Below are 22,434 nucleotides of genomic sequence, written 5' to 3'. Positions count from 1 at the left end.
TCACTATAAAGGGCTGTTGATACATTCCCCACAATCATCTGTACACCACCCTTCTCCTTATGCTCCTCATACCGTTGCCATTCCTAAAAGGATTTCACTCTAAAATTGAAGTACAGGTAGAATTTGTGGTTATGCTTGTTTTCACTGGGGAAAATTTGGAGCTATTAAAGCATAAAAGTGAATCGTCCCTAGTAAAAGTTACATTAAACATTCAAACTTTGAATGGAGGAATGCGTTCAAAGAGTTTAACTACTGGAAATCACTCTGACTAGGATTTACACCAGTCAATTTTCATCAAGGTTTTTTTTATTAGAGATTTAGATCTGGCAATGAGATTTTCTACAATATGTAAAATGCATCAATTAATACGAAGAAGAAGGAGCAAAAAAAATGTAAAAATATTACAGCATATCAATTCATTGACAGGACAATTGATCATCTCCATAGCAGCTTTAGTGGTTGTAATTACATATTTTTAAAAGAATTGTGTTAAAAATCTTTGTTGGTAGACCCTTAAAACGGGACAGACAAATATAACATGTTCGATAGTCTGAACACCATTATAACATAAAGTGCAAGTTCCTTCCTCCCAAACTACATCCTGCCATGCATCTGTCACAGTTTTTAATGGTAAATATTTCAACCTGCAAGCAATATACACTTTTGCACCGTGTGTTCCAGGTTCCAGTTCAAATACATTGAGGAACTCTTGCCTGACATGATTGGGTGACACACTGGAAACGAGGTTTCACACTACATATAACCATATCATCATCCAGCGATAATGTTGCCATGGCAAGCTTTAAAAAAAGTTTGAGTTGGACATAACTCATTCTGAATGTCTGTTCTAGTCAGGCAAAAGTGCTGAAGTGCAGATAAAACATTAGTTAAAAAACAAAGAGGCCTTTATAGTTGAAGAGCCATTCCGTTGCCTTGAGACTCCCTAGGGACTTTCGTTTGCTTGCAGAATACAGCGATACCATCATAGAATGGTGGCTAGTTCTCTTATGTAAGTGCTCATCGATCCTGTTTCTAGCTGTAAAACATCTATTGAGACCATGAAATTTAAAGAGCCAATAGTAAGATGAATCTTCCTCTCCACCTTATGCATAAAGTGCCATTGCTTAATATTTATTGTGTCTATAGCATATTAAAGTTTTGACGGCATCCTCATTTTGTATACTATTAGGAGATGATAAAAGTGCCTATGACCTGAGACTGTAATGATTTCACTTTAAACTTGAGGTACAAGTAGAATTTGTGGGTATGCTTGTTTTCAATGTGGAAAATGTAGAACTATTGAAGCCTAAAAGTGAAACATCCCGAATAAAATTTACATTGAACATTCAAACCTTGAATGTAGGAATGCTTTCAAATAGTTTAACTACTGGCAATCACTGAGTAGGATTCAAACTCATCATTTTTCGCCCATTGTGCAACTCTTGAGAGATCCACCTTATGTACATAAGTGCTGGCCCTGCTCATCATTGAAATTGACCAGTCGGGGCCCGGTCCAGAACGAACTGCAAGCAGCCCAAAATAGGTTTCGGTCTTATTAGGCCTTTACAGTCAGGTTAGATCAGATCCTATGATACAATGAGTAAGGGATTACGTCTCGGCATATCATTGGCCACTTAAATCACACAGAGGTGTTGGGAGGAATGCTTGCAAATAGTCCAACTAATGGCAGTCACTCTAGGTAGCCTTCCTACCCATTGTGTCTTTGCCCATTGTGGACACCTCTGTCGTGTGGTATGGTGGGTGAAAAAAAGTGGACTGCAATGCAGCCATGAGCGATCGCCTGTGGCTGAGATTAATTCGAGCATTCAAATCATCACCTTGATGTTTGTCGTAGTTGACACTCTAAGTGTGATGGGTATTGGCCTAAAATGGGTCCTGTGCTCATAGTGTTGTAGGACTCAAGCTATGCCTTATTGATGTCAAATAGGAGAGCTTGCCTGGCATTTTTGATGGACTCTACCCATGAGGAGCCTGGTCAGTACTGATTTGCAAAAGTGAGGGGGACACTATCTAGAGTTGTATTATATGTGAAAAACGAATGACTGGAATACAGCCCGAGCTGTTACTAGTTGCTAAGATTCATCCAAGTATTCCATCAATCGCATTTTTGCTTCACCTAGTAAAAGTGTGCTTTATCACACCGTCTGCCATTTCAATAAGCCTGGAGTGACATCTTTCTGCAAGAGCACTGTGTGTGCTCCAAATTGTCATGAGGAAAGTATCAATTCAAATCTATAATACATATGTCTCTTTGTGGTCCACATACTAATGAAAAAAAAATATTTAGCTGGTCTTGTGCAGGTGGTGACCTGATTAGACGGTGAATCTTCAATGTTGCTGGATATGTATTGCCCGATTCAGACAGTCCTGTGTTTACTCTTGCCGTTCTAATGCTGAACTTAGCTGCCATGTTAGATTTGCTCCTTCTTTTCTTTCATAAATATATCTGGGAACTTTGAAACGTCTCATCTCACCTTTGTGTGTGTGAATGGTAAACATCTGATGCTTTGCTTTGTGCTCCTGTGTTTGGAATGAATGCTGCAAATTACCCATATTTGTTAATCATTCAGAAATCACTTAGTCTATGCCAACACATCAGCAGCAGTCGTTTCAGGGAAATGCTCTGCTTAACATTGACGAAGAGGCTGAGTCTGTGTTGAATTGGACTATGTACTTAGGTCTGTCATGATCTGCATACAGAGATTAGCAGGACTGGCAAGTAAGGGCCTGTTTACAAAATGGTCACTTGAAGGGCGGCACTAAAACTAATTGCTATTTCGAGTCCCTGTGCCAGCAAGGGTTGCGTGACAATGTTCCTCTGCTCAGTGAGGTAGCATACTTATCTTGGACTCTAGTCAACGTTTACATTTTCCTGATGTATTGTGTGTAAAGTAATTCAGTAAGGCTCAAGCATGCTCATCTTCAAATGTTTTAGGCTCGGGAAAGTTTCTGGTTTACAACAATGAACTTTTTGTTTTCAGCACTGTCCGCACCTTTTATAGCTCTCAAGCCAAATACATTAGAATCGAAATTTGCCTAGCATAGTAACGGTAAGTTTCAATTCTATTAAGGACACGGAGGCGAGGATTATGCTTTTCCTTCTTCGCTGTTTAATATGTACCAAAAACACAGCAGCCCAGAAAAGCTCCACAGAAAAATGCTTGTATATCCAAAACACAGGAAAAAGCATTTCAAACAATAAACAAAATGACTTCAACAAAATCAACTACAAATCCCATCATAGTCCGAGTAATATCAGTCCTTCCATAGTGTCCATGACCATTAGATAGAGTGTCCATCTTGTGTCGTCTCCCTCTTTCTTCGCGCGAGTCATGCCGACATCACATCAGTCTTGCTTGGAACCCTCATTCCCTAGCGGAAGAGACACAATAGCGTAAGCGTAGTACACAAAAACCTCACGCCTAAAAACAAGAATCAGTTCAGCCGAACAGTTCAAACACTGTAAAACAAGTACTACTGTAACAATGAAAACATAATAGAAACCAAAACCTGGTTACTTACTGAAGTACGGGCGGGAATCTTACCCCAGGAAGTCCTGGGAGGGATAATCCTCGCCTCCGTGTCCTTAATAGAATTGAAACTTACCGTTACTATGCTAGGCAAATTTCGATTCTATGTCAGGACCGGAGGCTTCAGATTATGCTAGTTCAAAGCTTACTTACAACCAAATGCGCAATGTCCACCACCGGCTTGAAATAAAACCTTTTAAACGTGGAATCCGAGGACCAATCCGCCACACGCATCAGGTCCTCCAGCCGAGCACCCAAAGAAAAAGCCTTGGAAGCCATCGCTCCTCTAGCTGAGTGAGCTCCGAATTGCTTCACATCAATGCCTGCTTCTTGTAACACCCAACGCACCCACCTAGTAATAGTGGGGGAGGAGACAGCCTTGTGTGGCTTTCGCAAAGCGATGAGCAATTGTCTTTCGCCCGGAGGGTGGAGTTCTGTTGTCATTTCCTCATACGCCTTGAGGCATTGCACTACGCACAATTTGGGTGCATCTACAAAGGCCGGATAAGAAATCGTCCGAGAAGCGGACTTAGTACGACGGCCCACCGTAAAGGTCACACCATCGAGAGAGAAAACTCTCGCTGAAATGTCGAGGGCCCGCACATCCGAAACCCTCCGACAAGACACCAAACACAAAAGCATGGCCAATTTTGCAGACAATTCCTTCAAAGAAAGATACTTGTTTGGTTGCCATAAAAGGAAGAGATTTAGAACGAGATTGACATCCCAAAGAACGGAATACCGTGGTTCCGGGGGTAATGACAGCCTAACCCCGCGCAAGAGCCTACATACGAAAGGATGTTCCCCAACAGGGGCTCCTTCCACCGGCTCATGAGCCGCTGAGATCGCAGAACTCATTGCGTTGATGGTGCGATACGCCAGGCCATCGGAGGCCAGTTCTGCCAAAAAATTCAGAATTAGTACGACGCCTGCGACCAAGGGATCCAAATCCCGTCGAAAATACCAACGCACCCACTCGGTCCAAGCGGATCGATATCTTTTCGCGGTGCTGGGTGCCCATGCCTTTGATAAGAGATCCTCAGTTGATCTCGAAAGGCCGCCACACCATGAGGCAGAGAGCTCCCTGCGTTAGAAGATGGTGCGGTTCCCCCTCCGGATTGAGGAGAAGATGAGGAACCTGGGAGAGTAGGATTGGAGAATCCCAAGAAAGTTCCAGAAGAACTGGAAACCAAACTTGATATCTTCAAACGGGCGTCACCGCCACCACCTCCGCCCCCTGGCGGCGAATCTGGGCCACCATCCGGACGATCATTGCAAAGGGCGGGAACGCATAAGCACTCTCCCGACTCCAATCTTGGAGAAAAGCGTCTGTGGCTTCCGCTAGAGGATCCGGCCTCCAACTGAAGAATAGTGGGAGCTGGTAATCCAAACGGGACGCAAACAGGTCCACTGAGAACGGCCCCCAAAGATCGTTCAGCCGCTGGAACAATCGCACATCTAGTTGCCAAGCACTGGAATCCCGAAGATGCCTGGAGTGCCAATCGGCCACCTGATTTGCCCGGCCCGGCAAGTATTCCGCCGTCACGGATACATGGTGGGCTAGAAAATAGTCCCAAAAATCCTTTGCTAGATTCGCCAGTGATCAAATCAAATCAAAGTTTATTGTTTAGTTAGTTAAAACCATAACAATTTAAAACCAGAATTTCAAAAACAAAGAAACATTGGGCCGCCCAAGTGATTGACATATCGGACGGCTGAGACGTTGTCCATCCTCAGGAGAACACATGAGCTCGCCGAGTCCCTGGTCCAGCAACGAATCGCAAAGGACCCCGCCAGGAGCTCCTAGCAATTTATGTGCAACTCCTGCTCTTCGGACGACCAGGCGCCGCCTGTGGAGAATTCTCCGCAGCGGGCGCCCCAGCCCGACCTGCTGGCATCTGACTCTATCACCAGATCCGGTGCCGCACCGAAGATCGCCCGGCCGTTCCAGGCCTCCATATGAGCGAGCCACCAAGCCATTTCCCCTTTCACCTCCTCTGTAAGGGGAACCAACTGATCGTACGATAAGCCGCGCCTGAGATGATGCGCCTTGAGGCGTTGAAGGGCCCGGTAATGGAGGGGTCCCGGGAAGATCGCCTGAATGGAAGAGGACAGTAGTCCCACCACCCTGGCGATCTGCCGCCGGGAAGAGTGTGATTTTGCCATCGTTTGCCGTAACACATGCCGAATCTTGGCCACCTTCCTGGACGGAAGACTCAAAGAGGCTTTGAGTGAGTCCACGACGAAGCCGAGAAAGACCACCCTTTGGGACGGGGAAAGCATTGACTTGTCTCCGTTGATGACAAAACCCAGCCCCTGTAACAAGGATACCGTCTTTTGAAGCTGAATGTTTAGCTTCTCGGGGCACTGAGCCATCAAGAGGATGTCGTCCAAATAAACAAGCATCCTGATACCTTGGCTCCGCAGAACCTCCACCACCGGGTGCAGGAGCTTGGTGAAGCACCAGGGGGCGGAGGAAAGTCAGAACGGAAGGGCGGTGAACTCGAACACCTGACCGTCCCAGACGAACTGAAGAAACCGACGATGCGGTGGATGGATAGGGATCACCAGGTAAGCGTCCTTCAGGTCCAAACGAACCATCCAGTCGTTCTGAAGGAGCACATCCAGAAGGAGATGGATCCCCTCCATCTTGAAATGACGATAAGTCAACCAGCCATTGAACTCCCGGAGGTTGATGACTGGCCGTTTGCCCCCATCCGTTTTCTCCACAAGGAAGATATTGCTGAGAAAACCCGAGGGATGGCGAGTTGATTGACAGACGGCCCCTTTGCGGAGCAGCTCTGAGACCTCCTCGTCGATCAACTGCGCATCGGCCAAGGAAAAAACTATAGGGCGAGGGGGGTTCCTCTGATGGGGTTAATCGTAAAATTCTATATGAAAACCGCGCACGGTCTGAAGGACCCATGCGTCGGCAGTAATTGCCGCCCAAGCCTCTGGGAAGGCCGCTAGTCGGCCGCCAATTTGAACCTGGTCCGGCGATATTAGACTTACCGTTGGGGTTGTTATTGCCGGCGTTGGTCTTGAAGCCGCCTCGCCCCCTGAAGCGTTGGCCTCTCGTAGGGTAGAAGTTTGTGTAGCTGGCTGAGGTATTATACTGACCTCTTCCGGAGGCTTGCCCCTTATTGGCAAAATTTTGACCGCCACGGCCGGTCGCGTGGCCCCTACCGCGACCGCCCCCCCGGGAAAAACGCTGTTGAAACACTCGCTTGATACTGGATTGGGCCTTGTCAAGAGATGTAAAAGTTGAAACAAACTTGCCCAATTCTTTTATGAAGGGATCCCCGAACAGGCCCCCTTGGGCAACAGCCCCTGCCTCCAAGGAGGCCAAATCACCTAACTTCGGGTCCAATTTGATCAAGAGGGAACGCCTACGTTCCGTCGAGAGCGTGCAATTGGCATTCCCCAGAAATATGACAATTCTTTGCGCCCAATTGGACAAAACCTCGGGAGATATGGTTGCCCCTGACACCTTTTGCCTCCTCCGCCATGTCCAGAATCTTAGTAATAGGACCTATGGCGTCCAGCAACTTGTCCTGGCAGCTACGCCAGGACCTGTCTATGCCTTTGCGCGGATCTTTAACAAACTTAGCCATAAAGGTAGCCATCTTGGCATCTAGCTCCGGTGTCTGGGCGACTTTTCCCTCTAACGTCGGGCGTGGGCACTCTCACCGCAGGCAGCTTCTCGCTTCATTCCCCAAGGGTTTCCGGAGGCGTCCCGCCACAAACTTCGCCACCTTGTCCCCGGGCACCCAAGCAGCTGACCGCGGATGAATAATATCGTCCGGGTCTAACATGCCCGAGCTGTCCTGGGGCAACTCGGCGGCGGAGCCGGACGGACGCCAAGAGCCCACAGAACCCTCATCGTCGTCAGAATCAACCGGAGACAGTCCCCCCGGGGAAGAAGGAGCCGTGCCCAAAGACGGGGCTGATGCAGGTGGTGGCGCAGGGGTGGGGTTGGTTGCCTTCGCCAGAAAAGCATCACGCAGATGCTCAAAGGCATCCCTATCCACACCCTGCGCCCCCCTCCCCCCCCCCCCCGAACTCCCCTCCTTGCAAGGTCGCTTAGGAGCAGGTGGATCTCCCTCAGATGGACCCGGTTCCGACCCAGGGGCCCCTAAATGCACCTGCGCTATGGCGCACTCCTCCACTATCCGAGTGGAGAGGCGTTCCTCCATTGGGCCTACAATGTCTGTAACGCAGCGGTAGATAGAACTATCCACTGCGTTCTAGAATTCCTCATCATTAAGATAGTGATGGGATTCTTCCTCCTCTTCATAGTACTCCCCTTCCATGTCAATAGGGGAACCCTAAGACCCCGGGGAAAAAAGAGGGAAAACAGTGCCCAAGCTCTAAAGCACCAACTTATGGACAGGTCTGAGGCCCGCAAAGATCAATGCCTGGCTGGAAACCAGAATTAGGGCAGCACCAACCCCTGAACACACAGACCCTCACCAAGGACTTGGTCACTGCCGCCCCCCTACGTGCGCTCCTTAAGGGACCCTGCAAGGCCTTGTAAAAACCAACACTGGGCCCACACGCGGTAAAAACCGCAATCGAGTGCTACAAAACGCCCGCAGGCGGCAACGCGGTAATACCGCTACACAGACCCTTCCGGGTGTAGAAATCAGGGCAATACAGACCCCCACAGCGAGGGCGTACAGGTGAGGCGGCGGGCAAGGCACCGAAGTGTCTCTGTCCTCAGTGCGGCTTCCGAACTGTGAGGAAAGCTGCGCTGGGATCAGAGAGACGGACGGGCTCCCCCTAGTGGCTGGAATCAAAGCCGCGGCTGTCACTTGGAAATCGCGAAAAGGAAGGAAAAACGTCCCCGCGATCACGAAAGGGCTCTGAAAAGGAAAAACGGCATACAAATGTCGAGGAACATCAGAGCCCCCCCCCCCCCCCCAGAAAGCACAAACAGATGCACCGTCATGCATAAACACCAGATAAATCATAAAAACACAATGTCATGCAGAGCAAGGAAACAAGCACTTAACTGGCTGCGAAGCAGCGAAGAAAGGGGAAGAAGACACAAGATGGACACCCTATCTACTGGTCATGGACACTATGGAAGGACTGATATTACTCGGACTATTATGGAATGATGGGATTTGTAGTTGATTTTGTTGAAGTCATTTTGTTTATTGTTTTAAATGCTTTTTCCTGTGTTTTGGATTTACAAGCATTTTTCTGTGGAGCTTTTCTGGGCTGCTGTGTTTTTGGTACATATTCAACAGCGAAGAAGGAAAAGCATAATCTGAAGCCTCCGGTCCTGACATAGAATCATCAATTGCCTCTTCTATTGCTCCTTGAAATGGATTGGAAAACAAACCTCTGGTAGCTTACTCATATTGTCCCTTATTGAAATGCCTATTCACAATGACCTATAATCCGAGTAATTTATCCTTACTATGTGCCCCATCTGCATTTTAAAGTCATTGTGAGATTTAACTTGTGCATGTCTTCCTCTTAGCATGAGCAAATTATGGAATGTAGTCTACCTTTTTTCAGCTATCCCTTTATGGTTGTCCAGCTCTCTGGTTGCGGCTGCTTTCCTTCCCACCCAAACCTCAATCATATTATTTGTTTCTTGAAAGTTAACCTTTTGACAAAATATATAGACCCAGCGTGTAATTTTTAACATAGAGACTGATACAATGTAGAAACATTGGCTTGGTCCTTTGGCATTTAGAAATAGACCATGATGGTGACAGTGTGAGAAATAGGCATCTAAAATGAGATTGGTTTTGTATTTTCACGATACTACTGTACAAAGAAGTTGTTAGATCTGGTTGTTATTCCAAGTGTGTTGAAGCACTTGTGGTGCCATGTTGCTGTTGAAGATTGAGGAACTGCCTCTTTGCTGAAGCAACAGGCAAACATTGCTCCAAGAGAGATACATGTTGGATGTTAAAGATGATATGAAGTCTGGATTTATGTAAAGAGTGTACTCCTTGTTTGCTCGCACCAATATCACAGTTTTAAGAAAGAAGCCCTGTAGAAGCCCTCCACTTAGCGTGGGTTTTAAAAAGTAGGATAGGAAAACTTGCCCATGGTGTTAACTGGAAGAGGATGGCTACAAATGACCTTTTGTTATCTAAGCTTAGTTATTTCCTCTGTACTGATATACTGCCAATGTTGTATCCCCCGCCTCCTCACAAGGTCGTCTCCGCTAGAGCACCTATCTGGGATACATTGTTTATGATTCCATGATTTATGTTTCTAGATGTCTTCTAGAGCACAGATAAAGGTGTTGAAGAGTCACAGTGGGGAGTACCGCCCAAAAATTAGCCTCTGCTTTAACACTCTGGAGTGGCGCAGGCAATCTGCTCACATTCCTACTTGTGGTCTGAGCAAGTTTATTAATGTTATGGTCTGAATAGTAGAGCTGTGCGACAACAATTCCCACTTGCATCCTCTGAGCATAAAATGCTAAACCACAAATATTCATAAACACATATAAAGATCCTTACACACAAGGCTCCAATGGAGATTTCCTGGCACAAATTGAAATAAAGAGGGTGTAGCAGGTGTGGAAGAAACTTGCGAGACCGAGAATGTTCAGCCTTCAAATTAATACAAACATGAGCTTTTCAGTGCTGAGTAGGCTAATTCTTGCTGACTAATGCCAAGCTTGAAAGTGAAGCTTTGTAGCAGAGAGTCAGCACTGCACGGTATTGTGGTTAACATTAACAGTACAAATAGTAACAGCGATTACAAAGCGCTGAGGTAAATCAGGAACCTTTAACAGGACTGAGTCCCCTTCCCAAGACTTTGAGAGACTACTTGTCATTTAAGTAACTCGTCGAGGTCCTCATTGGCAAGCACAATACCGATTTCCACCTTGTTAACTTAATTGACCTGAACCAACCCTGCCTGCTTTCACTTCTTTTTTGGGTGATGTAATGTGCTGCCTTCTCACCATACTCTTTTAAATAAGTACTTTCAAGTGCACTCATTCGGTATGTGACATGCAGAATTCAAGCCAAGAGCCCCATGTTCTATTTAAAGCTTTGCTTTATTCTTCATTCCATTTGAAATAAAAACAGCCAACATGTTTCATTTCTTTTCTATAATGGAACTTCTTCAGGGCTAAGTTTGTCACACAAGAAAATCCCTCCGCTATGGTGACATGTGGTCCAAAGTTCTATCTCAATATGTTTTATTAGAATCTTCCATAGTCCATCCATATTGTAAAAACAAACAGTGACTGGTGTATTAAAACATGGTGTGTTTTCTCTCTTCAGAAATTTAGACATAGTAGTCCATCATTCAAGCATTCCATCCAAACAAGTGTTTCCCCTATGGGAGGGATGTTGTATTGAGCATTCAGGGAGCCTTATAAAAACATTGCATGGGGCGTACTCTTTTAATTATGATCACTTCTCCTTGTCTATATGGTTTGAGCTACGTAATAGATTGTGTGCTTCTGTGTTTCCAAGCGTTGTTTGGGACCCAGGTCCCTTTGCTGTGTAAAGAAGTCCTTTGTCCCTGGGTGTCAGACCTGCACACTATAATATAAACAAAATAAACACCAAAAATCCTAGTCTATATTGTAAGTGGGGTCTACTCCGTGGGTGCTCATGTAAGTACCAGCAAGAGTAAAGTTAGGTTTGAGGCATATGAGCTGCAGATCTTACACTGTGCATTAGATCGCCACCTGGTGTTGGGCTCGAATGATTGCATGTTGTTGTCGTCTTGGAAGAAGTCTTGTAGTCACGAGATAGGTGACTCCTCCCTTGGACGATAGTGTGCATGGGCATCGGCTGATCCTTAGATTGTTTTTTTCCGCCACTGGGTTCGGCTGCAACTTTTCCGCTCCGAAAATCGACTTTTCGAAGACTTCGACGCGCAAAACTTCCTAAAAACAAACTTTTACTCAAATATACATAGACTCAACCTCATCACTTCGATTCCGGTCGTCGACGCGGGCCGTCGGGCCTACCCACGTGGTGAGGTCTACACCTCATGGAAAGGACACCGTTCAAAAGATGCCCCGGGTGTGGAGCCAAATTTCCACACAGCGACCATCACGAGGTTTGTAACCTGTGTTTATCACCTAAACACGACGAGTCGAGCTGCACAGCTTGTGCGTCCTTTCGATCCAAGAAGACCATTCGAGATCGGAGGGCCCATCGATGCGACATGCAGAGATCAGCTCCGGAACCGGTGGATATCTGCGACGAAGGTCCATGTGCCCCCGAGGAAGATTCCGATGATCTACAGATCGTATCTGAGGCAGACGACTCCGATGACTCCATACCATCAGGTCAACGCGCGAGTACAACTGCCCCTACCCCAACCCAACCACCTAAACCAAAGGCTAAGGTCAAAACTCTGCCTTCGGGGCCCAGTCGAGACCGAGACATTGCTTCGAAAGCCCCGCCATCGAGCCCGGCTCCGAAGAAAATATTAAAGCCTTCCGGTAGCTCCATGCCGAGCAAATCGCACGTGCCGATACGCCCAGCTCCCTTGGCACCGAAACCAAAAGAAGTCCCGGTTCCGATAAAGACCCAGAAACCGTCGACTCCTAAAGACAATACCGCACCGAAAGCAATAATACCTGCTTCCACCTCAAAATCTTCAGTGCCAAAACCCACTAAATCTGTTTCCAATGCCTCCAAGCCCTCAAACAGGCCTCAACTCCAAAAACAATACCTTTGGTGCCAAAAAGTACGCCACAGGACTATACAACAACTCCTAAGGCTAAAGACAAACAGAAACCAGGCCCGGAGCCGAAAAAATTGGTGCCGAAAGCAATGTCTGAAGAAAAAGAGCTTTTCAGACCTGATCCTCTGCAAAGGGGGATCTACATAGACCCAGAAACAGGACATGTTTCCATCACACCACACAGGAAGAGGAAGTCAGATACAGCATCTACACCTCCAGTGCCTGTCAAGAAGAAGGACTCTGCCACATCTCCTATACACCCTTCTTCTCCTGTATCTCCCGCTCCTGCTCTCCCTTTAAACATTTCACCTCAAAATTCTCCTCTTCATTCTCCACACATACACCTCCTCAGGATGCTGATGCTGATCAGTATAGCATTGGGGAGGGAAAGACCCAGATGATCCTTTTCCCTATCCAACAGGTTCACCAGACTGGGAGTATCCAAACCCACAGGATATACCAGATATTCCTGACCCACATATATATCCATCTAAACCTTCTCCTCCAGAAGACAATATTGGGTTTGGACACTTGATTAAAAGGGCTGCCATCTATCACAATGTCACCATGCATTCAGATGAGGCAGAAGAGGATTTTTTACTAGACACTTTTGTACATTCCCAAAAATCTGTACAAATACTGCCAATGATTAAAGGAGTTATTAAACATGCCCCAGAAGTGTTTAAAGATCCTGTACGAGCTAGAATCATAAACCCAAGGGTAGAAAAAAGTACAGACCAGCTCCTGGAGATCCTGCTTACATTAAGGGACAGCTACCCTTAGACTCGCTAGTAGTTTCAAAACTAGGAAAAGAGCAAACTCACAAACATCAGGAGAAGCACCATCTCCTGATAAAGAATCCAAAATCATAGATGCTTCAGGAAAAAAGAATAGCTGCCCAAGCTAGTAATGCATGGCGCATTGCTAACACATAGGCCCTACTAGAAAGATATGACAGGGCTCTCTATGATCAGCTAGAGAAGCTCTTACATCTACCTGATCAATATAAGGCACAAGCAGAGATGACCTCATACAAGAGGGTAAGCTTATATCTAATGCTTCCATCAAATGCGCACTAGATGTAGTAGATACTGCATCCAGGGCCATAAACACCAGTGTCCTTCTTAGACGTCACGCGTGGCTACGCATTTCAGGATTTAGGCAAGAAGTACCGACTACTATCTTAAATCAACCATTCAACCAACAGCAGTTGTTTGGTCCAGAAGTAAACACAGCTCTTGAAAAAATGAAAAAAGACACTGATACAGCCAAGTCTATGGGAGCTTTGCAGTCCACCCAAGCAAGAGGCTCCTTTCGTTGCTCCTTTTACAGAGGAGGCTCCAAACAAGCTGGAGCAGACAATTCAGCTTCCTTTAAAACTAATACACAAGCATCCTCTAATAAAGGATACTTTAGAGGAGGCTTCAGAGGTAATAACAATAAGGGAAGAGGTCGAGGTAACAACAACAATCGATCCTCTTCCACCACTAAACAGTGACTTCCTTCAGCTGCCCCAACAGCATACCACTCCTGTAGGGGGGAGATTAACACAGCTCCTACCTGTCTGGAATTCCATCACAACAGACAAGTGGGTAAAACCGATTATCCAATATGGTTACTGCCTAGAGCTTACAGCTTCCCCTCCAAATATACCACCCAGACAGCGTCCAATGTCCACAGAACATCTAACGCTGCTCCAACAACAGGTTCTCTCATTGCTACAAAAAGATGCAGTAGAGCTAGTTCCATTGCAACATCAAGGAACAGGGGTCTACTCACTCTACTTCCTAATACCCAAAAAGGATGGGACACTAAGACCAATTCTAGATTTGAGGCCTATCAATCTGTATATACACTCAGATCATTTTCACATGATCACTTTACAACAAGTGCTCTCATTATAGCAACAAGGCGATTTCCTCACTACACTAGACCTCAAAAACGCCTACTTTCACATTCCCATACATCCTTCTCACAGGAAGTATCTCAGGTTTGTGCTACAAGGACATCACTATCAATTTAAAGTCCTTCCATTCAGGGTAACAACAGCACCAAGAGTGTTCACAAAGTGCTTAGCAGTAGTAGCAGCACATCTCAGAAGACAACAGATCCATGTCTTCCCATACTTAGACGATTGGCTCATAAAGGCCAAGTCATTCAACCAGTGTGTTCAACACACATCTCACACAATTCAGACACTGCACAACTTGGGTTTTACAATAAACCACACCAAGTCACATCTACAGCCCTCTCATGTACATCAATACCTAGGGGCTACCGTAAACACCAATACAGCTCTAGCTTATCCCAGTCCAGTCAGGATGCAGAGCATTCAAGCCTTAATCACAAGGTTTCAAAACCAACACTCTCTCCCAGCCAGAGTGTTCATGCAACTAATAGGCATTTTTAATGTACCATATGCAAGACTGCAAATGCGTCCATTGCAGGAATTTCTAGCACATTAGTGGAATCGGGCTCAAGGACACTTGACAGACCTGGTGTTGGTGGACAGCCGCACACATCGCTCTCTACAGTGGTGGAACACCAAAAACTTGTCCAGAGGGCGGCCGTTCCTCGAGCCTGTTCCACAGATAGTACTGACAACAGACGCATCCCTGACAGGATGGGGAGCACATCTGCTCCACCACACAACTCAGGGAAGATGGACTGCTCAACAAAAGGTGCTTCACATCAATCACCTAGAGTTGCTGGCGATTTTCCTGGCACTAAAGTCCTTCCAAGTACACATACAAAACAAAGCTGTCTTAATCCGGACATGCCACATGACAGTCATGTACTACATACAGAAACAAGGAGGCACACATTCCATGCAACTGTCCCAGCTGGCACAAAAGATTTGGAGATGGGCCATTCCACAAAAAATATATCTGCTTGCAGAACACCTTCCAGGAGTTCACAATCAGATAGCCGATCTGTTAAGTCGATAGACACAACAGATTCACGAATGGGAACTACATCTGCAAGTTCTTCAACCATTCTTTCACAAGTGGGGTCATCCAGACATAGACCTGTTTGCCACACACGAGAACGCAAAATGCCCAACCTTCGCTGCCAGGTTTCCACACCCGTTGTCCAAGGGCAATGCGATATGGATGAACTGGTCAGGAAGATTTGCGTATGCTTTTCCGCCAACCCCACTAATACCACTAGTGGTATGCAAGCTCAGACAACAGTCTCTCAAACTGATCCTGGTAGCTCCCACATGGGCACGCCAAACGTGGTTCACCACACTGCTAGAACGCTCTCTAGTTCCACACCAAAGACTGTGTCTGACACCATCAATGCTAACGCAGAACCATGGAGACATCAGGCATCCAAATACAAGTCAACTGAATCTGGCGATCTGGCTCCTGAAGTCTTAGAGTTTGGTTACCTTAACCTGCCACCAGACTTCATGAATATAATTAAAGAAGCCAGAAGACCTACTACTAGAGCTTGCTATGCTGCAAAATGGAAGAGATTTGCCATTTACTGCACTAACAATGAAATCGATCCTCTAGATGCTTCCATCCAAAATATCATCTGTTACCTTCTCCATTTTCAAAGATGTAATCTAGCATATTCATCTATACGTTTACATCTTGCAGCCATTGCAGCATATCTACAAAACAGACAACATATGTCGTTATTTAGAGTACCTGCAATCAAAGCTTTTATGGAAGGATTAAAGAGAATCATTCCTCCTAGGTTACCACCATCTCCAGTGTGGAACCTAAACATTGTGCTTACAAGGCTCATATAATAATAATAATAATCCACATTTGTATAGCGCACAATCACCCGTTAGGGTCTCTAGGCGCTGGGGGCCGTCGGGAAGATTAAGCAAGCTATTGCCCAGAGTCGCATGGTGCTGGGCTAACCTGACGCCGGAGCCGGGGATCGAACCCTGATCCCCAGATTCCAGCGTCAGTCGCCCTGGCCGCGGCGCCACACCTCTCCCTGGGACCCCCTTTTGAACCTTTACATAAGTGTGAACTGCAATTTCTCACATGGAAAACAGCTTTCCTTATTGCTATTACCTCTCTTAGAAGAGTTAGTGAGATTCAAGCTTTTACTATACAAGAACCATTTTTACAATTACACCGTAACAAGGTTGTTCTACGTACTAATCCTAAATTCCTTCCTAAAGTAATTACTCCTTTTTATCTAAATCAATCAGTAGAGTTACCAGTGTTTTTTCAAAACCCAGACTCTGTAGCAGAAAGAGCTCTACACACACTAGATGTAAAAAGAGCTCTTCTCTATTACATTTATAGGACCAAATCCTTTTATAAAACAAAGCAACTGTTTGTAGCTTTCTCTCCACCACATAAAGGCAACTCCATTTCTAAATCAGGAATTGCAAGGTGGATTGTGAAATGTATACAAATATGCTATCACAAGGCAAAACGCACATTAACAGTTCCTCCTAGAGCGCACTCCACACGTAAACTAGGAGCCTCCGTGGCTTTCTTAGGGAATATCCCCCTAGAAGACATCTGCAAGGCAGCAACATTATTGTGTTGATGTGCAAGCTAAGCAGCAAGCTGCAGTAGGCCAAGCAGCCCTCAAAACCCTCTTTCAAACTACTGCAACAGATGGTGACCATGGCTAGGGGAGACAAACTGTACAATCGATGCATAGTGTAAGATCTGCAGCTCGTATGCCTTGAACAGAAAATGCTACTTACCAGTATGCATCTGTTCTTGGCATGTAGAGCTGAAGATTCTTACACGCCCTCTATCCACCCCGGGGCCTGTATCTGTTCCAGTTCTATCTTAATTAGATATACACGCATGGACATCCCTTCTTCATTTCTACAAACTACATCATTTCCCATTATGGCGAAAAACAATCTAAGGATGGAGCAGATGCCCATGCGCACTATCGTCCAAGGGAGGAGTCACCTATCTAGTGACTACAAAGACTTTTTCCAAGACTACAACAACATGCAATCATCCGAGCCCACCACCAGGTGGTGATCTAATGCACGGTGTAAGAATCTGCAGCTCTACATGCCAAGAACAGATGCATACTGGTAAGTAGCATTTTCCTTATTCAAGCTGCTAATGGAAAGTTGAACTTTTGTGGGCCAGGAAAAGTCCATGGCTGTGACAAGAGATGTTTAAAAATATATGTTAAATACATTTCTTTAATAAATTGGTAAAACTGAATTTGCTTGAATTACCTGTTTTTGATTTTCAGGAATTTGTAGAGAGCAGTAGAAAATCGATGAAAGATAACAGCCGAGGTAGTGGAGCAGAAGGCAGAGAGTTGAAACCGATGGTAGGTGCGGACCACCAACTGGCCGTCCTCCAGGAATTTCATTTTTACTTTCTACCTCTCTCTGTCTTCACTGATTGGGTGGCTTCGGGTGATGTCTTTGCTCTCTGCATCACTCAAGACTTTCTGCTTTTTCTATGTGTTTGCTTGCCAATCATCTGGACGGCAGAGTTTGTATCACAGCTAAGACCATCTCCTGTAAAAGTCAGCTGAAAGGAGCCACGTTGTTCTTAAATTTGCAGCAAGATGGTTTATAAGCCCTTATTTCAGCATATGCAGACGCCATCTATTTTGTTCCCAAAAAGTTATGATTTTGGCAGTTCATTTTGAGAATTTATAAAAATATAAAGAATTGTTGAAAATAAGAAATAATGATTGATATTTTTGTTGTAACATAAAACAGACTTCAATAGAGATTTCTTAACACTCATAGCAAAAAGAAATCCCTTATGAGGAAAAGGTCTGTCATGTTATTAACCAATAACCCTCCTAGCAAAAATGCATTGCACGTCTTTATGTGGACTGAAACGTGGTCTTCCTTCAGTTGACTGGAAACATATTTCTCTTCCATCTGTACCAAACGCGCTTTTGTTGATATTGTGTTCTTGCTTCAGTTTTCTATGTTCTCTCCTTGTTCATTTTTTTCTGTTCTTCCTTGCTTATTTTTTCTGTTCTTCCTTGTTTCGTGAAGAGTTGCATCAAACCATACAGATAAAACACGCTCCGGTGGTCTTGAGAAAGGCACTTTTGTACGGGACGCTTTTTCAGCTTTGATGATGAGTTGCTGCTTTACTACAGGAAAGCAGTGACACCAGGTGCGAAAGTGAGAAAGATTAGTGTGCCTTGTTATGATGACCAGGGTTTAAGGCGGTTGGGGGAATTTCATATCTCAGCATGGGACTTGATTCTTTCTTGAGAAGATTGAATTTCACTAGAACAATCAATTGGATACATATTGCAGTAAGCTTTTTTGCATGTTGACTGTTTTAAAGAATGCTTTAATTAGTCATAACTGTCAAGCTACATTCTAGGGAAGAAAGGCTTCATATAAAGTTGTAACCTAAATCATTGAGAAAAACAACTTCCACAGTCCTTAAAACATGTGCTGGAAATGTAACTCAATTCTTTATAGTGATTTTGAGTTGTTTTGACTGTAAGGATGGGAGCTATTGGGCTACCGTCACCTTAAATTAAGTCCTTTGTCGGATGACCGTGACTGTAGGCACTATTTACGATGTAGGTTTATTTAGTGAGGTTAGCACATGTAAACTATGCACTCATCTAAGATATTAATTTTACATGTACTTCTGTACATATTTGACTTGGAGATTTTCCTGCTTCTGTGCTGTAACCAAACCTACCATAACTCCCTTTTTATAATATTCCTGTAGATGAAGATGTGCTATTAAGGTGCATTTTCTAAATCACCTTAGAAATAAATACTTCTGCTGAGTTGTGGGGTAGAGCCAGAACCTCCATAAATGGCAGAATTAATCCACCATGACTAAGAGATACTGACATTGGGACCAAACATTCCATGGTGACTTACACTCATATTCCCCAGTTTTCAGACAGTGTTAATGGTCTTGGTGATATGCAAGCTCGCCCTGTACATGACCGAAGACCTATTTCTGTCAGGTTGCACCATTTGTGCATTTTCAGGACTCCTAGATCTTTCCATCTGTGGTACTTAACTAGTTCGTTGAAAAGTATTATGGCTCATTTATGATGTTGGCTTCGTGATGTGCCACAGAACAAAATTGTTTTGCATCTGGAGAAGTTAAATGACCCACAAGTATAATTTATAAAAAATAATTTAAGGATTTCTAAAATATAAGCACCTGATTACGATCTTGGCGGACCGGGTTACTCCGTCACAAACGTAACGGATATCCGGTCTGCCCTATTATAATTCCATTATATCCTGTGGAACTTGTAATATAGCGGATGGGATATTTGTCATGTTTATGATGGAGTATCCCATCCGCCAAGATCTAAATCAGACCCTAAATGTCTTAACTCCACATATCGGGGAATTAGTCACTTTGATCTCTCACCAAAGTAGAACAGTGAAGCTCCTTTCCAAATTCTTCTCAAAGCATTGAAACAACTGAGAGGTTGAGTGGTTAAAATAGGTAATTTTTTTGGGGGAAAGATTTTCCTCTTTAATTGCAACTAGCTATACTTCTACAGTGCCATACAGTTATATACAACCGTATCTGGACACATCAACTGTAATACAGCACTACAATGCAATTCTACAGAATACATTCCAACCAAAAAGGAAAATCGCACCTTAATATGAGTAGGCATTCCAAATAAAAATAAAAATTAACTTTTGGTGTTCATAAAAATAAATCCAGTAACTTTACAAATGTTATTTTAAATTAAATCTTTTGATAGATCACTTAATTCACAATGTCCGAGAAATTTACCCTCAAATTAAACGGTTCTCTATTTAGACTTAAAAACATTGCCCTGAAAAAACATCTAGTCCACAAGTTAACGAATGCCAGCAGTCGCGCATTTAAAATTTACAGGCTCGGTCTGACCCAAACTCAAAATGGGTAGAAATTTTACGTGGGCTGTGTGTGTGTTTTCAATCTGCTCCCGTCTGTGACATCAGTTGTTCTCTGTTCTTTGGAAGGAATGTTTCTAAACCTGTGTCATGTGACTTTCTTTTCTAGGCCTCTGGGACAAGTTCTGCTTGAATCTCACCTAGCCGCCATGGAACCCCCTGACATTCCAACACAATCAAACTAAAATTGTCAACATCACAAACCAGGGTTTTGATCCTCTTTTGGCATTGGTTAATCATGTGATCTCTTCATACGGGTGACACTACATGTGACATTACCATTGTTATGCTGTGTTTTTTATTTCGCAGATAACTGAAAATACTTCTTTTGAATGCCACAGTTTTTCGCACAAAATTGTGGACAATGTCATAATTTTATAATGGTGATCCATGTTAACCAAATGTAACTGGATCAAATGACACGTAGAACACTATAACCTAAAATTGAAGCTTTTTGTCGTTTGGGAACTTCCTGTAAAAATTGGGTCCAGAAAGAGGTTTTGGTATAATGTGCATGAGGCAAAGTTCACAGATTACAAATCCAGAGTAAGAAAGCTGGATAAACTTTGCTCTTGAAAACAGAAATCACAGGTGAACATCAGTTGGGGCTTAGTTAGAAAATATGTATTGTTGTTTGTTCTTCACTAGTTTGTGGCGAAACTATGCTCAAGTCTACACCCCCACAGATTTGTTGCTATTTTCTTCTGTGTCCTCCTGTTCCCAAAGATGCGCAGCAAAAATCAGGTCTGGGATCAGTTGCACAAATGTACTTTATCCTGCCAGATTTATTTAAGCTTTTCAGATTGTTGCTGGCATAAACGGCTAAAGAGAACGCATGATCTACTCGACCAGCCCCGAGTTCAAATCCAACCTCATCAGAGAGAGAGTGGGTAGAGGTTATAAACCAAACTAAGCTACAAGCAGTGAATATTATTCGTGGACCAAAACAGAAAATAATTAAGGAATTGTAGCTGGGTAGGTGATGTAGTTACCTCTCATGGATTTTTTTTAAATGTGTCTTCAGTTGCATATTTCAGACAACTCAAACTATTTTTTTAAACATTTCAGTCCTAAACATCAATGTAGTGGACTTTCATCAGGACATAGACGCAATGAAAATGTCCACAAACCAGACCATTGCGTTTTAGGGACCGTTTGACTGAATGAAGCAGAATATACCTGCAGAATACCTCAAATACAGGTAGTGATTTGTTAATCTGTCAGTTTGCAGCCCTGAAGAAAATAATGGATTTGAAAAAAGTAGGGGCTTGATTTAGAGTTTGGATATCCCGTTCATCCTCTTACAAGTGCATTAGGATAAATTGCCCTTACACAAATGCATATCCTAAAGCACTTATAGTATGGTGGATGGGATAACCAACTACCACAGATATTTACTTATGCACCAAAGATGTTAAGGGGCCAAGCGAGCCCACACAATATAAAAATAAGCATAGTGAGTGTGTCATTTTTGGTAAATTATTATCATGAGCCGTACTTCTTGCTCAGTTTCATTGTTTTGCCTTCCTTGAAAATTGCAGCGTCATCTATCCAGATATGCTGTGGGCATACCCTCCTCCAAAACACCTTGATTCGTAGATATTCCCACCATATGTGCCCATAGTCATCCCTGTATCCACATTATCTGCGACGGATCTAGTCGAATGAAACTAAGGCTTTCAGTTGTGTATATGTGTAGTATGCTGAATGTGGTACTTAAGATGTACCTGGTGAAAACCTGCCTTCATGACAACTGTTCTGGTTGTTCACATCTCCATCCCCATTCAAAGTTGTCTAAACTCCACAGGTCTCCTGTCCAGTTATCCCTAACTGGTCCCTTGCAGTCGGTAGCGTTATTGATCAGTCTTCTGTAGATTGGTGCTTTTGCCTTCATCAGCATGGTCTCTGCTAGTACTCTATTTCCAGGAGGGGAGCACTCCTGCACGTCCAAAAGACACTCCCTAAATTTGTGCAGGGCATGTCTGAGTAGATATTTAAAGATTTGGATCCTATGTAGACCAAATGATGCTTCCAGGTCTTCTTATGTCTTTTATATAACGTCGTTCAGGTTATAGCAGTCTTTGCGAGGTGGGGTTCTATCATCTTATCCTATCCTGCCCTCCCAGCCTATCGATCTTGTTTCTGCTTTCCAGACCAGCCTGACTGTGATCATGGACTCAGTGCAGTGTAATGGAGGGGGATCTTCAATAGATCATTATCAGGTATACACTTTAATCCATATAATGCCCCCATCAATTCTGTAGGCAGACTCATCTTGTAGAGACAATGCCCACTCGTTGAGCAACACCAGATTGGAGGCCCTCTTGGGGATGT

General features: G+C 44.3%; 1 protein-coding gene across 2 annotated transcripts in view; it reads left to right on the top strand.

Annotated features, from left to right (window-relative positions):
• Nucleotides 1-21,602, top strand: part of SLC44A1 (solute carrier family 44 member 1) — a 521,394-nt gene extending 499,792 nt beyond the window's left edge. Inside the window, exons 15-16 of one of the 2 annotated variants that reach the window (XM_078676674.1) lie at nt 17,445-17,525; nt 20,210-21,602. In XM_078676674.1, coding sequence (XP_078532800.1) covers nt 17,445-17,525; nt 20,210-20,233 — 105 coding nt within the window. In that variant the 3' untranslated portion in view covers nt 20,234-21,602. Of the gene's footprint in view, nt 1-17,444; nt 17,832-20,209 lie in introns of those variants that run through there. The other variant, XM_078676673.1, reaches the window with a different exon arrangement.
• The last annotated feature ends 832 nt before the right edge of the window (nt 21,603-22,434 follow it).

The sequence above is a fragment of the Lissotriton helveticus genome, chromosome 2_1 (genome assembly GCF_964261635.1).
Source record: "Lissotriton helveticus chromosome 2_1, aLisHel1.1, whole genome shotgun sequence".
NCBI classification, from domain to species: Eukaryota; Metazoa; Chordata; class Amphibia; order Caudata; family Salamandridae; genus Lissotriton; species Lissotriton helveticus.
This window is presented reverse-complemented; position numbering and strand designations above follow the sequence as displayed.